We start from the raw sequence: 17,111 nt of genomic DNA, 5'->3' as shown, positions 1-17,111 counted from the left end.
GGTTGCCCTCCCGTGCGGTGGGGTGCGAGTCCCTGGGTATGTGCAGTCAGATGTGTGTCCGTCAGTGGTTATACTGCCCTTTTCAGGAGTAAGGTGGGGAAGGAATAAAAATGGGAAGAATCAGACACAGCTGGCTGCTTTCAGAGTATAATCAGCACAACGCTGGTTTAAAAAAACTCAGTGCACCGGGTCAGCAAGGGGCATGGTGGTTAAGGAGCTGGACTCCCACATGGCCAACTGTAGTTGGAGTCCTGGACTTGGCAGCTTGAAAATCACGCATGCCTGTGTACCCAGAATCCCAAGAGGAGAATGGAGAAGGGATTGCAGCATAGCCCTCTCCCTTAGGGGGTAATTTCTCAGAGGGAAATGGGCATCCCCACTTTATAAGAGAGAAAACTGAGTTGCCAAGGCATTGTCACTTACTTGCCAGGGAACACACCGTAAGTAGCAGAGCCAGGAAGCTGGCTTCACAGTCGCTGCACATAACCGCCTGCTACCAGAGCCTTCTTTTTTTCCCTCTGGTGGAGAAATGCTCAAGCCTGCTTTTAGGAGCCGGTTAAATGGTGCCTGGTCCAGGTGATCATAAAACTGTGGGTAGAGAAAGATTTACACACCGGCCATGGAAGGAAAGAGAGGAGCCTCTACCTGGTAGAAAACGGAGACTTCAGGGCCAGCAGATGGCACAGTGGTTATGTCACTGGACTCCCACGTGGTCAAATAGGGTTTGAGTCCCAGACCCAGTGGCTTGAAAAATCATGCTGGGCATGTGTGCGTGCGTGCCCAAGATCCCAGGAAGAGAATGGAAGAGGAGGAATTTGGGGCATGGCCATCCTTCCTGGGGGTTGATTTCTCACTTACCGTCTCTGTTTCTTTCGCTCTAGCAAACTCGAGCACAGGCGCCCTAACACAAGAACCTTGGAGAGGTGGGAGAGGAAGTCTTCTCCCTGATCTGTGGGGGGTAGATTCATAGGATTTCTAAGTGTAGCAGTTTAACAGCAGAGACATAACAAACTTATTTGTTTTGTTGTTGTTTTTTCTTCCACAGATAGGATATGTTTCAGTTGAAGGAATGAATGTTTGTTAAGTGACCACACCAAGTTTATGGCATAATCTACTTCCTGTTTTATAGGCTCCAAAAAATGTGTCCAAAATGTATCTTCCCCACAGTAGTAAGATTTGTAGGACCAGTACTTCATGCTAGCAATTGGCAAGGGAGGTATTGTTGGGCCCAAGACAGGCAGCCTTGAACTGCTGGTGCTCTTTGCAGATGGGCTGGGTGCATGTGCTCACCAGTGAGTCCTGCACGGAATGCACAGCCCACCTTCAGTGTGTTCGGGTCTGTCTCTCATTTCCCCTGGCCCATAAGGCCACCTCTGTGAATACTTTTTCCTATATTGATTTTTTTAAGATTATTAATTTCATAAGGAAGAGAAAGACAGCATCAATAGGGTCTTTTTTTTTTTTTTTTTGAGGGGTTTTTGTTAAAGGGGCGGGGCGCTCATGCTATAGGGTGCGTGTGCTCACCAGAGAGAGAGAGAGACAGAAAGTGAGAAATCACCTCCCGGAGGGGATGGTCACGCTGCAATCCCTTCTCCTCCATTCTTCTCTTGGGATCTTGGGCACGCACGCACAAGCACCCGGTGTGAGTTTAAGCCACTGGGTCTGGAACTCAAACCATGGTCGACTACATGGGAGTCCAGCAACATAGCCATTATGCCAACTGCTGGTCCGCCCCCCTCCCCCAATAGGATCTTTTTTTTGAGAGAGAGATTTTCACTATAGGGCGCGTGCGTTCGCCAGACAGACAGAGACATTAGAGACAGAAAGCGAGAAATCACCCCCCAGGGGGGATGGTCACGCCGCAATCCCTTCTCCATTCTCCTCTCGGGATCTTGGGCACACACGCACATGCGCCCAGCGTGAGTTTTAAGCCACTGGGTCCAGGACGCAAACCACGGTCGACTACATAGGAGTCCAGCGACATAGCCATTACACTAACTGCTGGTTTCCCCCCAATAGGATCTTGATGCCATGATCCATCCCCAGCTTCAGCCAGCCCTAGGTCATGGGCACTGTCACACCCCGTGTACGCAGGGAAGTCTGAGGGCAAACCTGGAACCTTCCCATGCGGGGCAACCTTGCAGAGGTTTTACTGTTGCCCTCATATTAATCTTGTAAATTTCCAAATTACTCTTTACTGTTTTACTTGTGGTAAGTGAAATCCTTTTTTGAGAATGTGAAAAAATCAGTAAGTATGTGCCCCACTCGGAGCTGCCCAAGTGTGGGCCTTCTGCGTACCACCCAAGCTGGAGGCTGAAGAGGAGATGCGGCTGGTGTTGAGAATGTCTTTGCCTGTGTTCTGGCCCAGATTCTGGGACATGGAGCTCCGTGGCCATCTTTGCAAGTGTCTTCCATGAGGAGGGGAGCAACCCATTACAGGATTCTGCTGCTGCTCCTTTCCAGAGAATCAAGAGACAGCCTAGGACCTTGGCTCTGTTTCACCAGGGGAAAGGGTGTCTCAGAGCCTGGCTCCTCTCCTCACCGGGCCTCTGCCCCTGGGTGCCTTTCTGCTGTTAACAGCTGGATGGATTCAAGGAAGAGGGGCGAAGCCAGACTCTAAATAAATTTTAGACCAGTAGGTGTCATGGTGGTTAAGGCTCTGGACTCCCACGTGGACAACTGGGTTTCAAATCCTGAATTCAACGGCTTGAAACTCATGGCGGGTGTGTGTGTGTGTGTGTGTACACCCAAAATCTCAAGAGGAGAAGGGATTGCAGCGTAGCCATCCCCCAGGGGAGTGATTTCTTGCCCTTTTTCTGTCTCCGATGAGTGTACACTCCCTATAGCAAAAATCGCTATGCCCCGTCTGGCCCCTCAGAAAGTATCTTGGTTTCAAAAGTTCAACTTGTGGAAGGCGGGCTTGTAGGGGCTGGAGCAGTTCTAGTTTCGACTTAGTGCTGGTTTCCGTGATGTATTCACTTTATGAAACCATTGAACTTAGGACTCGGGCTCTTTTCAGTGCGTGTAGGTCACCTCCACAAGATGGAGACTTTGTGTTTATTTTTGCCACAGGGCATGTGTGCTCACAGAGACAGAGAGACAGACAGATGGAAAGTAGTAAGAAATCATCTCCCCGGGGGGATGGCCACACTGCAATCCCTTCTCCATTCTCCTGTCAAGATTTTGGGCATGCACACATGTGTCTGGAGTGATTTTCAAGCCGCTGGGTCCGGGACTCGAATCGTCAAGTCAGCTGTGTGGGATCCAGTGCTTTTACCTCCACGCCCGCCTACTGGCCTGATTTGTGGTTTTATGACAGAAGTATCATCTTCTCTATTACCAAGAAAGAAAAAAAAAAAAGGAAGCAAAATGATGTGAGAGGAGCATAATTCATTTTGACTTATGTGAACATGGGACATTCAGGGTGAAGTCGGGGACTGACCCGATCATTTTCTTTGAGAGATTTCATTCTTAGATATCCTAAGGAACGAAAGGTGTGTGCGAAAATGTTCACCTTGTTACAACAGTGAAAAATTGTAAACAGTTACGTGCCAGGCAATAATTAAATGATGACACGACCCAAACTGGAATGCTCATCCCCAGTAAAAACGATGCTAAAGGCCCAGCCTTGAAGTGTGCTGCTAGGACACTGTGCCCCATGGGCTGGGGCTACATGAGAGGCCTGGGTTTGATCCCCAGTTCAACCTAAAGGCTGGGCACAGTGCACGTGTCTGTAATCCCAGTGACGCAGAGGCCGAGGCAGGGAAATCGCAACCTCTAGGCTGGCCTGGGCATCAAAGCCGGACCCCATCTGAAAAAAAATGTATGAGTGAACAAACATACGTAAATAGAGATTCTGGGCCAGCAGGTGGCGTGGTGGGTAAGGTACTGGGCTCCCACATGGCTGACTACAATTTGAGTCCTGGACCTGGCAGTTTGCTTTCTTCCTCGTTGTCTCTGATGACGATAGCAAGCTTAAAAAATAAATTATTATTTTTTAAAATTAGAGATACTATAAATGTTTATTAAAACCACTTACACACACATAGTACAATCCTATTTTTTGAAGAAAACATGGGCTATATTTTCCATATAGGCATAGAAAATCCGGAAGAATGTACACCGTAACATCAACAGTGGATTTTACCAGGTGAAGCATGACAGGCGACTTTTATTTTCTTACCTAAGTTTTCACTTCCACTGAGCCCGCATTGCTTGTACACTAACTGTAAGAGAAGACGTGTGTGCTTGGGCTCTCAGTCTCCCTGGGGTCTGTCCCGCCTTCTCTCTACACAGTTTTACATTTGATTATTTAAAAGGTCTGCTATTGTGCAACAACATGTATAGAACACTGTGAAGCAGAAGTTCTCGTCGTCCTTATTTCTTTACTTCCTTAGGGTTCTGGGAACAGCAGTGAGAGTATCACAGTTGCTCAAGAAATGCTTGAGCTCCGCACTATAACACAGAGGCCCCCCAGAAAAACAAGTCCTGAATAATGAGGGAAGAGCCCTGAGCTGGAAGACAAGGGTTCTCCCACTCTGTCTGGTTCCAGTCTCTACTTGGGGTGTGATGGGACTGCTCCTGTCTGGGCTTCCGCTTCCTCCTCTGTGAAATCGGTGAGGAAGGGTGTTGGAGCCAATGGGTCCGGAGACCACTTCCAGCTCCATCAGCCATGAGAACACGGCTTTCTGGGTAGCCCTAGCCTCCCCCTTTCTGCCTTTTACCTCAATATGTGTGCACAGTGTTGTTATGACTCTTGTGGTGTATCGTAGACCGTATGTGGTTTCTCTGTGTGTTAAACACATGAAGAAAAAGTAACCCTTCCCACCCCACCCCCTCCTAGAACAACAATAATGAGAACACACAAGGAAGGGAGGCAGGCCGGGAAACAACGCCGTGTAACACACGGGGGGTGTGTGTGTGTGTGTGTGTACACCCAAAATCTCAAGAGGAGAAGGGATTGCAGCGTAGCCATCCCCCAGGGGAGTGATTTCTTGCCCTTTTTCTGTCTCCGATGAGTGTACACTCCCTATAGCAAAAATCGCTATGCCCCGTCTGGCCCCTCAGAAAGTATCTTGGTTTCAAAAGTTCAACTTGTGGAAGGCGGGCTTGTAGGGGCTGGAGCAGTTCTAGTTTCGACTTAGTGCTGGTTTCCGTGATGTATTCACTTTATGAAACCATTGAACTTAGGACTCGGGCTCTTTTCAGTGCGTGTAGGTCACCTCCACAAGATGGAGACTTTGTGTTTATTTTTGCCACAGGGCATGTGTGCTCACAGAGACAGAGAGACAGACAGATGGAAAGTAGTAAGAAATCATCTCCCCGGGGGGATGGCCACACTGCAATCCCTTCTCCATTCTCCTGTCAAGATTTTGGGCATGCACACATGTGTCTGGAGTGATTTTCAAGCCGCTGGGTCCGGGACTCGAATCGTCAAGTCAGCTGTGTGGGATCCAGTGCTTTTACCTCCACGCCCGCCTACTGGCCTGATTTGTGGTTTTATGACAGAAGTATCATCTTCTCTATTACCAAGAAAGAAAAAAAAAAAAAAGGAAGCAAAATGATGTGAGAGGAGCATAATTCATTTTGACTTATGTGAACATGGGACATTCAGGGTGAAGTCGGGGACTGACCCGATCATTTTCTTTGAGAGATTTCATTCTTAGATATCCTAAGGAACGAAAGGTGTGTGCGAAAATGTTCACCTTGTTACAACAGTGAAAAATTGTAAACAGTTACGTGCCAGGCAATAATTAAATGATGACACGACCCAAACTGGAATGCTCATCCCCAGTAAAAACGATGCTAAAGGCCCAGCCTTGAAGTGTGCTGCTAGGACACTGTGCCCCATGGGCTGGGGCTACATGAGAGGCCTGGGTTTGATCCCCAGTTCAACCTAAAGGCTGGGCACAGTGCACGTGTCTGTAATCCCAGTGACGCAGAGGCCGAGGCAGGGAAATCGCAACCTCTAGGCTGGCCTGGGCATCAAAGCCGGACCCCATCTGAAAAAAAATGTATGAGTGAACAAACATACGTAAATAGAGATTCTGGGCCAGCAGGTGGCGTGGTGGGTAAGGTACTGGGCTCCCACATGGCTGACTACAATTTGAGTCCTGGACCTGGCAGTTTGCTTTCTTCCTCGTTGTCTCTGATGACGATAGCAAGCTTAAAAAATAAATTATTATTTTTTAAAATTAGAGATACTATAAATGTTTATTAAAACCACTTACACACACATAGTACAATCCTATTTTTTGAAGAAAACATGGGCTATATTTTCCATATAGGCATAGAAAATCCGGAAGAATGTACACCGTAACATCAACAGTGGATTTTACCAGGTGAAGCATGACAGGCGACTTTTATTTTCTTACCTAAGTTTTCACTTCCACTGAGCCCGCATTGCTTGTACACTAACTGTAAGAGAAGACGTGTGTGCTTGGGCTCTCAGTCTCCCTGGGGTCTGTCCCGCCTTCTCTCTACACAGTTTTACATTTGATTATTTAAAAGGTCTGCTATTGTGCAACAACATGTATAGAACACTGTGAAGCAGAAGTTCTCGTCGTCCTTATTTCTTTACTTCCTTAGGGTTCTGGGAACAGCAGTGAGAGTATCACAGTTGCTCAAGAAATGCTTGAGCTCCTCACTATAACACAGAGGCCCCCCAGAAAAACAAGTCCTGAATAATGAGGGAAGAGCCCTGAGCTGGAAGACAAGGGTTCTCCCACTCTGTCTGGTTCCAGTCTCTACTTGGGGTGTGATGGGACTGCTCCTGTCTGGGCTTCCGCTTCCTCCTCTGTGAAATCGGTGAGGAAGGGTGTTGGAGCCAATGGGTCCGGAGACCACTTCCAGCTCCATCAGCCATGAGAACACGGCTTTCTGGGTAGCCCTAGCCTCCCCCTTTCTGCCTTTTACCTCAATATGTGTGCACAGTGTTGTTATGACTCTTGTGGTGTATCGTAGACCGTATGTGGTTTCTCTGTGTGTTAAACACATGAAGAAAAAGTAACCCTTCCCACCCCACCCCCTCCTAGAACAACAATAATGAGAACACACAAGGAAGGGAGGCAGGCCGGGAACGGAGGGAGGGAAGGACTTGCTGTCCACATGAGAGCGCGCTCAGTCTGAAGTCATGTAGTGGCTGCCACGCAGGGTCTGTCGCCAAGTTAGACGAATCTCTCTGAAGGGCTGGGCTTGCCTCCGACTCTGACCAGGGGCCTGGAGGAAAGGCAAGGGACGGTCATTGGATTAAGAGCCTTCTGGTGCAGATCTATCCTATCTAGCCCTTCAACACTCCCCAGCCACGTCACCCCCACCTTTGAGGGGTCTGAGAACCTGTCCCTGGGCAGCAGCTTGGCACTGGGCACCATCTGGCTTCATCTTCACAGGGATCTCGGGGACGTGTCGGGCACGGGAGGCTTTAGACAGCTTGCCCCGGGTCACTCCAGAGCCAGGGTCTGAACAGAGTCTGGCTGCTCGGAGAGCTTTGTCAAAGTCTCCATGGAGGTGAGAGGGTGAGGTGATGACCACAGTGGTCCAATGACCTGATTCTCAGGCCCAAGGATCATAGGGACAGAGGGGAGTGTGGGAGTCATGCCGTCACCCGGGGGGGGGGGGGCTTTAAGCCTCTGACAACCCTAACTTGATGTATGCTGGAAGTGCGTACTGACTGCTGGGTTAGCACCTCCCAAACAAGCGAATCCATCCTGTCGTGTCCACACTCATTGTCCTCCAGAATCTCTGACTGATACTCGGTCAGCACTGAGTACCTTAACTCAGGTGTGTGGATTCCTCGATGGTTTCAATCTGCATCGTTTTGTGTTTTAGGGCAGGATTTTATTCTCAGCTATTTGTCTCAAAATGAGAGTTTTCAGAAAATATGGCAAAAGCTTCCAACTGTACCCCAAGTAATGGAAATGCTAAATACCCTCCCCTGTTTGTACAGAAACCTTATCCCCTTGGTCTATCACCATATAACAGACGCACTAGGAATTTAATGACGTTTCTATTGTTAAAAAATAACTATGTTTGGGACCAGAAGATGGTGTAATGGTTATGTCGCTGGACTCCCACATAGTTGACTGCGGTTTGAGTTCCAGACCCAGCGGCTTAAAACTCATGCCAGGCATGTGTGCGTGCGTGTCCAAGATCCCAAGAGGAGGATAGAGGAGAAGGGATTGTGGCATGGCCATCCCTCCTGGGGCGGGGGGGGATCATTTCTTGCTTTCTGACTCTGTCTCTCAGGCAAGTGCATGTACTCCATAGCAAAAATATCTATATTTAGTGAAAATTTAAATTAAAAAAAAATTAAAATAATGTGTGGGCCAGCAATTGGCGTGGTGGTTAAGGTGCTAGATTCCCACATGGTTAACCTATTCAAGTCCTGAACAGGTCAGCTTGCTTTCTCACTTTCCTTCTCTCTCTCTCTCTCTCTGGTGAGTGCACATTAAAATAATAATAATGATAAAGTCTTTTTAAAAAAATGATGTGAAAGATGCTGAACTTGGATTCTTGAAGGGAATTGCCAAGGCATATAAAATGCAAACGCCAGGTATAAAATTTGAAATATTCTCAACTACTAGGAGGAATTTGGTGTATAAAGTTGGTTATCTTTAACAGCCCCGCCCTGCCCTCAACTGCAGAGAGGAACGGGAACTTTTAATGAAAATTGAGTTCTGGTACTTCTGGCAGTAGGGCATGGACAAATCACTAAACATCCAAAATCTGTTTACTCTCTTTTTTTGAGATGTTTTTGCCTTAGGGTGTGTGCGCTCACTGGAGGAAGAGACAGTGAGAGGGAAAGTGAGAAATCATCCCCCAGGGGGATGGCCACACTGCAATCCCTTCTCCATTTTCTTCTGGGCATCTTAGGCATGCATGCACATGTACCCAACACGAGTTTACAAGCTAACTGGCCCAGGATTTGAACCACAGTCAACCATGTGGGAGTCCAGTGATGTAACCGCTATGTCATCTGCCAGTCCCAGTTGCCTCATTTTAAAAATGTAGGTCATACTGGGTCATCAGAAAAGTTGTGACACATTTTTGTGTAGGAAAACAGAAAATCCACCATGACTTTTCCAACAACCCAATAGTAACTTCTTTAAAGATTGTTATGAAACTTGAAATTATATATATGCCTACACAAATAAAATAAAGCGAGTAGCTGATACGCTGTAGGGTTTCATCATAGGGCTGTTATTTTTGATAACCTAAGTGTAACTTCGCCTCTGCCCTCTCTGGTAGGTTTCCTAATCCCTGAGCTGATGATCCATGAGTTGGGACCATAGTGTCTATCATAGGAGGTCAACATGGAGAGTAAGAGAGAACCTGAGTGGGGCCAGCCCATGACTTGGTGGTTAAGTGAACTGGATTCCATGTGGCCTACCGCGGGCACAAGCCCCAGACCTGGCAGCTTGGGAAACGTGTGTGCATGCCCAAAATCCCAAAAAGAAACGGGGGAGAAGGGACTGCTGCATGACCATGAGGTGGGAGGTGCTTTCTCCCTTTCTCTCTCTCTCTCTCTCTCATACACATGCCCTCTGGCAATTTAAAAAAGAAGATGTGTAAGAGTGCGAACCCGGTCCCAGCTAGAGGAGGTCCTGCGGAGGAGTTCCCGCAGGGCTGCCTCCGCCTGAGGTGAAGGAGAGAGGAACCTGAGGCCTCTCCCACAGACTGATCTTTGTCTCCCTGATCATTCCAGAATCACTAGGGCTGGCCTTGGGTGGGCAGAGAGCTCCTGGCCCCTGCCTTTGGTCTCCGTTCCCTCCACTCCAATCCTTGGCAGCAAATCAAGGCTGGAAAATTAGGAATCGAGGCCATTGTTTATTTTGTTCACGGCATAAAATATTGGTTCTCCCTCAGAAAACCATACCTACCAAGAAGGGGAGGGGTGTCTTAAGAAAACCACAAAACTCAGATGGAATCATAAAAGGAACCTCAGGCTCTTTGAGGAGCTAGGATAAAAATGGGTGTTTTTTTGTTTTGTTGGTCTATTGAAGTCACACTGCTCTCTCCGGCAGCCCTGGACCCCCATTTTCTCAAGAGCACAGGTTACGCTGCTGCCGGCCTTCCTCCTGCCTTCTGCCTCTCAGGTCTGGGCCTCTCTGACTCTCCCCCAGGACTGCCTTGGCCTTTCTCCAGGAAAGGGTCCCCACCATCTGCTGCTGGAGGAGCCAGGATCTCGGGCCTAGTCACTGAACTGACGATCTGTGAGTTGGGACAGGGGTTCTGTGAGGACCAAGAGATCCAGGGTGGGGCCAGCCTACGGCCTGGCCAAGTGAGCAGATCCCACAGGGCTGACCGTGGGTTTGAGTACCCGACCTGGAGGCTAGAGAAACAGGCCAGGCGTATGTGCAGATATGTGCAGATATGCCGGATATCCCAAAGGAGAGAAGTGGGGCTGCCGGGGCACAGGCTAGGGGGTAAGAGACTCACCTAGGGCATTTGCAGACACGCCTCCGGTTCCCTGAATAAGGGGAAAAAAAGTGTCACCCACACCAATAGTCCCTAAATACAGTGTCTCCTCCATTTTTCCTATTTCCTTGAGAATGATAACTCTTGAGAGCCCAGGTGGAGACTTCTTTTCCACCCTCTGCTTCTCAGACATCCATTTTAACCTCCCTCATCCAGATGAGGATGAACAGGGAACCTGAGACTGGCTGGGAAGACAGCCTGGCACAAGCACCTGCAGGGGGTCCAACGTGGGGTGCAGGGACCACTAGGAAGGGCCTAGGGGCAACCTCAAGCTGTCGTGGTTTGGACTGAGCCCTCCTGGGCACGGGTCCCAGGGTCACAACCACCCCCTCCCTTGTGGCGCGCGTTTGGGATAGGCTGGGTGTAGGCCCTTGGCTGAGGCTGTGGGAACTGGAAGCTCAGGTAGGGGCTCCGCCTTCCAGAACCTCCCGCAGAGAGGAAAAGGGTGGAGCAGGGACCTTTCCCGTGTCATGTTGTATTTCCAGGAAAGGAATGGGCTGCGCTTGGACCCCAGCTCCCCCAAGGGCTTCCTGGAGCGAGCATGCGGCGTCCCGCCCCCGGGGGGGGGGGGGCTTTAAGCCTCTGACAACCCTAACTTGATGTATGCTGGAAGTGCGTACTGACTGCTGGGTTAGCACCTCCCAAACAAGCGAATCCATCCTGTCGTGTCCACACTCATTGTCCTCCAGAATCTCTGACTGATACTCGGTCAGCACTGAGTACCTTAACTCAGGTGTGTGGATTCCTCGATGGTTTCAATCTGCATCGTTTTGTGTTTTAGGGCAGGATTTTATTCTCAGCTATTTGTCTCAAAATGAGAGTTTTCAGAAAATATGGCAAAAGCTTCCAACTGTACCCCAAGTAATGGAAATGCTAAATACCCTCCCCTGTTTGTACAGAAACCTTATCCCCTTGGTCTATCACCATATAACAGACGCACTAGGAATTTAATGACGTTTCTATTGTTAAAAAATAACTATGTTTGGGACCAGAAGATGGTGTAATGGTTATGTCGCTGGACTGCCACATAGTGTACTGCGGTTTGATGGTTAAGGTGCTAGATTCCCACATGGTTAACCTATTCAAGTCCTGAACAGGTCAGCTTGCTTTCTCACTTTCCTTCTCTCTCTCTCTCTCTCTGGTGAGTGCACATTAAAATAATAATAATGATAAAGTCTTTTTAAAAAAATGATGTGAAAGATGCTGAACTTGGATTCTTGAAGGGAATTGCCAAGGCATATAAAATGCAAACGCCAGGTATAAAATTTGAAATATTCTCAACTACTAGGAGGAATTTGGTGTATAAAGTTGGTTATCTTTAACAGCCCCGCCCTGCCCTCAACTGCAGAGAGGAACGGGAACTTTTAATGAAAATTGAGTTCTGGTACTTCTGGCAGTAGGGCATGGACAAATCACTAAACATCCAAAATCTGTTTACTCTCTTTTTTTGAGATGTTTTTGCCTTAGGGTGTGTGCGCTCACTGGAGGAAGAGACAGTGAGAGGGAAAGTGAGAAATCATCCCCCAGGGGGATGGCCACACTGCAATCCCTTCTCCATTTTCTTCTGGGCATCTTAGGCATGCATGCACATGTACCCAACACGAGTTTACAAGCTAACTGGCCCAGGATTTGAACCACAGTCAACCATGTGGGAGTCCAGTGATGTAACCGCTATGTCATCTGCCAGTCCCAGTTGCCTCATTTTAAAAATGTAGGTCATACTGGGTCATCAGAAAAGTTGTGACACATTTTTGTGTAGGAAAACAGAAAATCCACCATGACTTTTCCAACAACCCAATAGTAACTTCTTTAAAGATTGTTATGAAACTTGAAATTATATATATGCCTACACAAATAAAATAAAGCGAGTAGCTGATACGCTGTAGGGTTTCATCATAGGGCTGTTATTTTTGATAACCTAAGTGTAACTTCGCCTCTGCCCTCTCTGGTAGGTTTCCTAATCCCTGAGCTGATGATCCATGAGTTGGGACCATAGTGTCTATCATAGGAGGTCAACATGGAGAGTAAGAGAGAACCTGAGTGGGGCCAGCCCATGACTTGGTGGTTAAGTGAACTGGATTCCATGTGGCCTACCGCGGGCACAAGCCCCAGACCTGGCAGCTTGGGAAACGTGTGTGCATGCCCAAAATCCCAAAAAGAAACGGGGGAGAAGGGACTGCTGCATGACCATGAGGTGGGAGGTGCTTTCTCCCTTTCTCTCTCTCTCTCTCTCTCATACACATGCCCTCTGGCAATTTAAAAAAGAAGATGTGTAAGAGTGCGAACCCGGTCCCAGCTAGAGGAGGTCCTGCGGAGGAGTTCCCGCAGGGCTGCCTCCGCCTGAGGTGAAGGAGAGAGGAACCTGAGGCCTCTCCCACAGACTGATCTTTGTCTCCCTGATCATTCCAGAATCACTAGGGCTGGCCTTGGGTGGGCAGAGAGCTCCTGGCCCCTGCCTTTGGTCTCCGTTCCCTCCACTCCAATCCTTGGCAGCAAATCAAGGCTGGAAAATTAGGAATCGAGGCCATTGTTTATTTTGTTCACGGCATAAAATATTGGTTCTCCCTCAGAAAACCATACCTACCAAGAAGGGGAGGGGTGTCTTAAGAAAACCACAAAACTCAGATGGAATCATAAAAGGAACCTCAGGCTCTTTGAGGAGCTAGGATAAAAATGGGTGTTTTTTTGTTTTGTTGGTCTATTGAAGTCACACTGCTCTCTCCGGCAGCCCTGGACCCCCATTTTCTCAAGAGCACAGGTTACGCTGCTGCCGGCCTTCCTCCTGCCTTCTGCCTCTCAGGTCTGGGCCTCTCTGACTCTCCCCCAGGACTGCCTTGGCCTTTCTCCAGGAAAGGGTCCCCACCATCTGCTGCTGGAGGAGCCAGGATCTCGGGCCTAGTCACTGAACTGACGATCTGTGAGTTGGGACAGGGGTTCTGTGAGGACCAAGAGATCCAGGGTGGGGCCAGCCTACGGCCTGGCCAAGTGAGCAGATCCCACAGGGCTGACCGTGGGTTTGAGTACCCGACCTGGAGGCTAGAGAAACAGGCCAGGCGTATGTGCAGATATGTGCAGATATGCCGGATATCCCAAAGGAGAGAAGTGGGGCTGCCGGGGCACAGGCTAGGGGGTAAGAGACTCACCTAGGGCATTTGCAGACACGCCTCCGGTTCCCTGAATAAGGGGAAAAAAAGTGTCACCCACACCAATAGTCCCTAAATACAGTGTCTCCTCCATTTTTCCTATTTCCTTGAGAATGATAACTCTTGAGAGCCCAGGTGGAGACTTCTTTTCCACCCTCTGCTTCTCAGACATCCATTTTAACCTCCCTCATCCAGATGAGGATGAACAGGGAACCTGAGACTGGCTGGGAAGACAGCCTGGCACAAGCACCTGCAGGGGGTCCAACGTGGGGTGCAGGGACCACTAGGAAGGGCCTAGGGGCAACCTCAAGCTGTCGTGGTTTGGACTGAGCCCTCCTGGGCACGGGTCCCAGGGTCACAACCACCCCCTCCCTTGTGGCGCGCGTTTGGGATAGGCTGGGTGTAGGCCCTTGGCTGAGGCTGTGGGAACTGGAAGCTCAGGTAGGGGCTCCGCCTTCCAGAACCTCCCGCAGAGAGGAAAAGGGTGGAGCAGGGACCTTTCCCGTGTCATGTTGTATTTCCAGGAAAGGAATGGGCTGCGCTTGGACCCCAGCTCCCCCAAGGGCTTCCTGGAGCGAGCAGGGGGCCGCCGTGGGCAGAGCCCTCCCCCGTGACCCTCCAGGACTCACTGTGGTTGCAGATGAGGGTGATGACCAGCGACAGCAGAAGGATCGCGCAGGTGCCGGTGGGCAGAGAGCTCCTGGCCCCTGCCTTTGGTCTCCGTTCCCTCCACTCCAATCCTTGGCAGCAAATCAAGGCTGGAAAATTAGGAATCGAGGCCATTGTTTATTTTGTTCACGGCATAAAATATTGGTTCTCCCTCAGAAAACCATACCTACCAAGAAGGGGAGGGGTGTCTTAAGAAAACCACAAAACTCAGATGGAATCATAAAAGGAACCTCAGGCTCTTTGAGGAGCTAGGATAAAAATGGGTGTTTTTTTGTTTTGTTGGTCTATTGAAGTCACACTGCTCTCTCCGGCAGCCCTGGACCCCCATTTTCTCAAGAGCACAGGTTACGCTGCTGCCGGCCTTCCTCCTGCCTTCTGCCTCTCAGGTCTGGGCCTCTCTGACTCTCCCCCAGGACTGCCTTGGCCTTTCTCCAGGAAAGGGTCCCCACCATCTGCTGCTGGAGGAGCCAGGATCTCGGGCCTAGTCACTGAACTGACGATCTGTGAGTTGGGACAGGGGTTCTGTGAGGACCAAGAGATCCAGGGTGGGGCCAGCCTACGGCCTGGCCAAGTGAGCAGATCCCACAGGGCTGACCGTGGGTTTGAGTACCCGACCTGGAGGCTAGAGAAACAGGCCAGGCGTATGTGCAGATATGTGCAGATATGCCGGATATCCCAAAGGAGAGAAGTGGGGCTGCCGGGGCACAGGCTAGGGGGTAAGAGACTCACCTAGGGCATTTGCAGACACGCCTCCGGTTCCCTGAATAAGGGGAAAAAAAGTGTCACCCACACCAATAGTCCCTAAATACAGTGTCTCCTCCATTTTTCCTATTTCCTTGAGAATGATAACTCTTGAGAGCCCAGGTGGAGACTTCTTTTCCACCCTCTGCTTCTCAGACATCCATTTTAACCTCCCTCATCCAGATGAGGATGAACAGGGAACCTGAGACTGGCTGGGAAGACAGCCTGGCACAAGCACCTGCAGGGGGTCCAACGTGGGGTGCAGGGACCACTAGGAAGGGCCTAGGGGCAACCTCAAGCTGTCGTGGTTTGGACTGAGCCCTCCTGGGCACGGGTCCCAGGGTCACAACCACCCCCTCCCTTGTGGCGCGCGTTTGGGATAGGCTGGGTGTAGGCCCTTGGCTGAGGCTGTGGGAACTGGAAGCTCAGGTAGGGGCTCCGCCTTCCAGAACCTCCCGCAGAGAGGAAAAGGGTGGAGCAGGGACCTTTCCCGTGTCATGTTGTATTTCCAGGAAAGGAATGGGCTGCGCTTGGACCCCAGCTCCCCCAAGGGCTTCCTGGAGCGAGCAGGGGGCCGCCGTGGGCAGAGCCCTCCCCCGTGACCCTCCAGGACTCACTGTGGTTGCAGATGAGGGTGATGACCAGCGACAGCAGAAGGATCGCGCAGGTGCCGGCCAAGGGCGCCCAGATGTAGATATCACAGGCGAAGTCCAGCGCCTTCGCGCCGCCTGACCACACCGAGGACGACAGCATTTAGGAGCGCAGCCAGGGCCAGCCCCACCGTCCCCGCCATCCACTGCACGGCTGCCCTCTCGGGTCTCGTTTCTCCACCACGTGGACAGCCCTGGACTCTCCCTTGGGTATCAGGGCTGCCCCGGCAGGGCCCGTGCGCGGTCTGTGCCCCCTACCCCCGGCCTGCCAGAATCTGGGGTCCCCCCTACTCCCCTCACCTGCGCTGCCTGCCCCAGGCCGGCACGCTTCCGGGCGCGTGGACTGCGGCAGGGACGCGGTGGTGAGCGGCGACGTGGGTGGCCGTGGCGCAGGCGTCGTGTTGGGCTTCGCTGCGGGGACAACAGAGCGCGGTTGGGGCCAGGTCAGTGCTGGGAACGCGTCCCGGTCCCGCGCGCCCTTACCCAAGGACAAGCCCTGCGGGTTTTCAGTGGAGGGGAGATGGGCCGCCGGGCTCGGCACCGACGGAGAAGGAGCGGGACCCCGGGACATGGTTGACCCCTCCCCGCTGCCTGCACCAGGCCTCTACCCGGGGCTCAACCCGCAACCCCATGGGCTTGAGATGACGCCCGCATTTTACCGACCAGCAGGTCGAGGCGCAGGGAATTTAAGGAACTTGCCCAGGACCCACAAGCACCCGAACTCGAGTTCAGATCGACCTGACATTAAAAAATTTGTTTACAGGGACCAGCAGTTGGCGTAATGGTTATGTCGCTGGACTCTCACGTAGTCGACCGCGGTTTGAGTCCCGGACCAGGTGACTTAAACTCACGCTGGGCACGTGTGCGTGTGTCTTCGAGATCCCGAGAGGAGAATGGAGGAGAAGGGATTGTGTCGTGGCCATCCCCCCTGGGCGGTGATTTCTCGCTTTCTGTCTCTCTGTCTCTGTCTGGCGAGCGCATGCGCCCTATAGCAAAAACCTCTCCAAGAAAAAATAAATCGTGTCCAGTCTACACAGCAGCACCTTCTCAATTTTCTGGGAAAAGGGAACACTACCCTGTACCCCCTGGGACGCTAAGAGGCTAGAAGGCGAAGTATTAGAGTGGAGAAGCGGCTCAGAGGCGAGCCCAGGCGCCGAGAGAAGGGCCCGGCCGAACCTGGCAGCGACACCGGCACCAGGGGGCTGAAGAACAGCACGGAGTTGCCGGTGACGGAGCAGAAGTAGTAGCCTTGGTCCTCCACGCGGAACTGGCTCAGGGTGAGGCTGTACACGTTGCTCTGCAGCCTCTTGCCCGAGATCCGCTTGGCGTCCACCCCGTCGGCGATCCTGAACCCGTCGCGGGGCGGCTTGTGGATGTACAGGAGCAGGGTGGGGCTGGCGGCGGCGCCGAGCGGCTGGTAGAGCCAGGAGCA

At 51.0% G+C, this 17,111-nt stretch overlaps 1 protein-coding gene across 1 annotated transcript; it reads right to left on the bottom strand.

Annotated features, from left to right (window-relative positions):
• Window positions 1-6,184: 6,184 nt before the first annotated feature.
• On the bottom strand, window positions 6,185-17,105 carry CD8A (CD8 subunit alpha; the record flags this gene model as incomplete). Its single annotated transcript, XM_014584142.2, has 5 exons — window positions 6,185-7,218; window positions 10,438-10,468; window positions 15,647-15,757; window positions 15,980-16,090; window positions 16,856-17,105. Coding segments are annotated over 5 exons (555 nt in total), but the record flags the coding sequence as incomplete, so codon positions are not given.
• Window positions 17,106-17,111: the final 6 nt, after the last annotated feature.

This window comes from Tupaia chinensis, unplaced genomic scaffold (assembly GCF_000334495.1).
Source record: "Tupaia chinensis unplaced genomic scaffold, TupChi_1.0 Scaffold145741_1, whole genome shotgun sequence".
NCBI classification, from domain to species: Eukaryota; Metazoa; Chordata; class Mammalia; order Scandentia; family Tupaiidae; genus Tupaia; species Tupaia belangeri.
The sequence above is the reverse complement of the archived record's forward strand: the minus strand, read 5'-3'. Positions and strand labels throughout refer to the sequence as shown.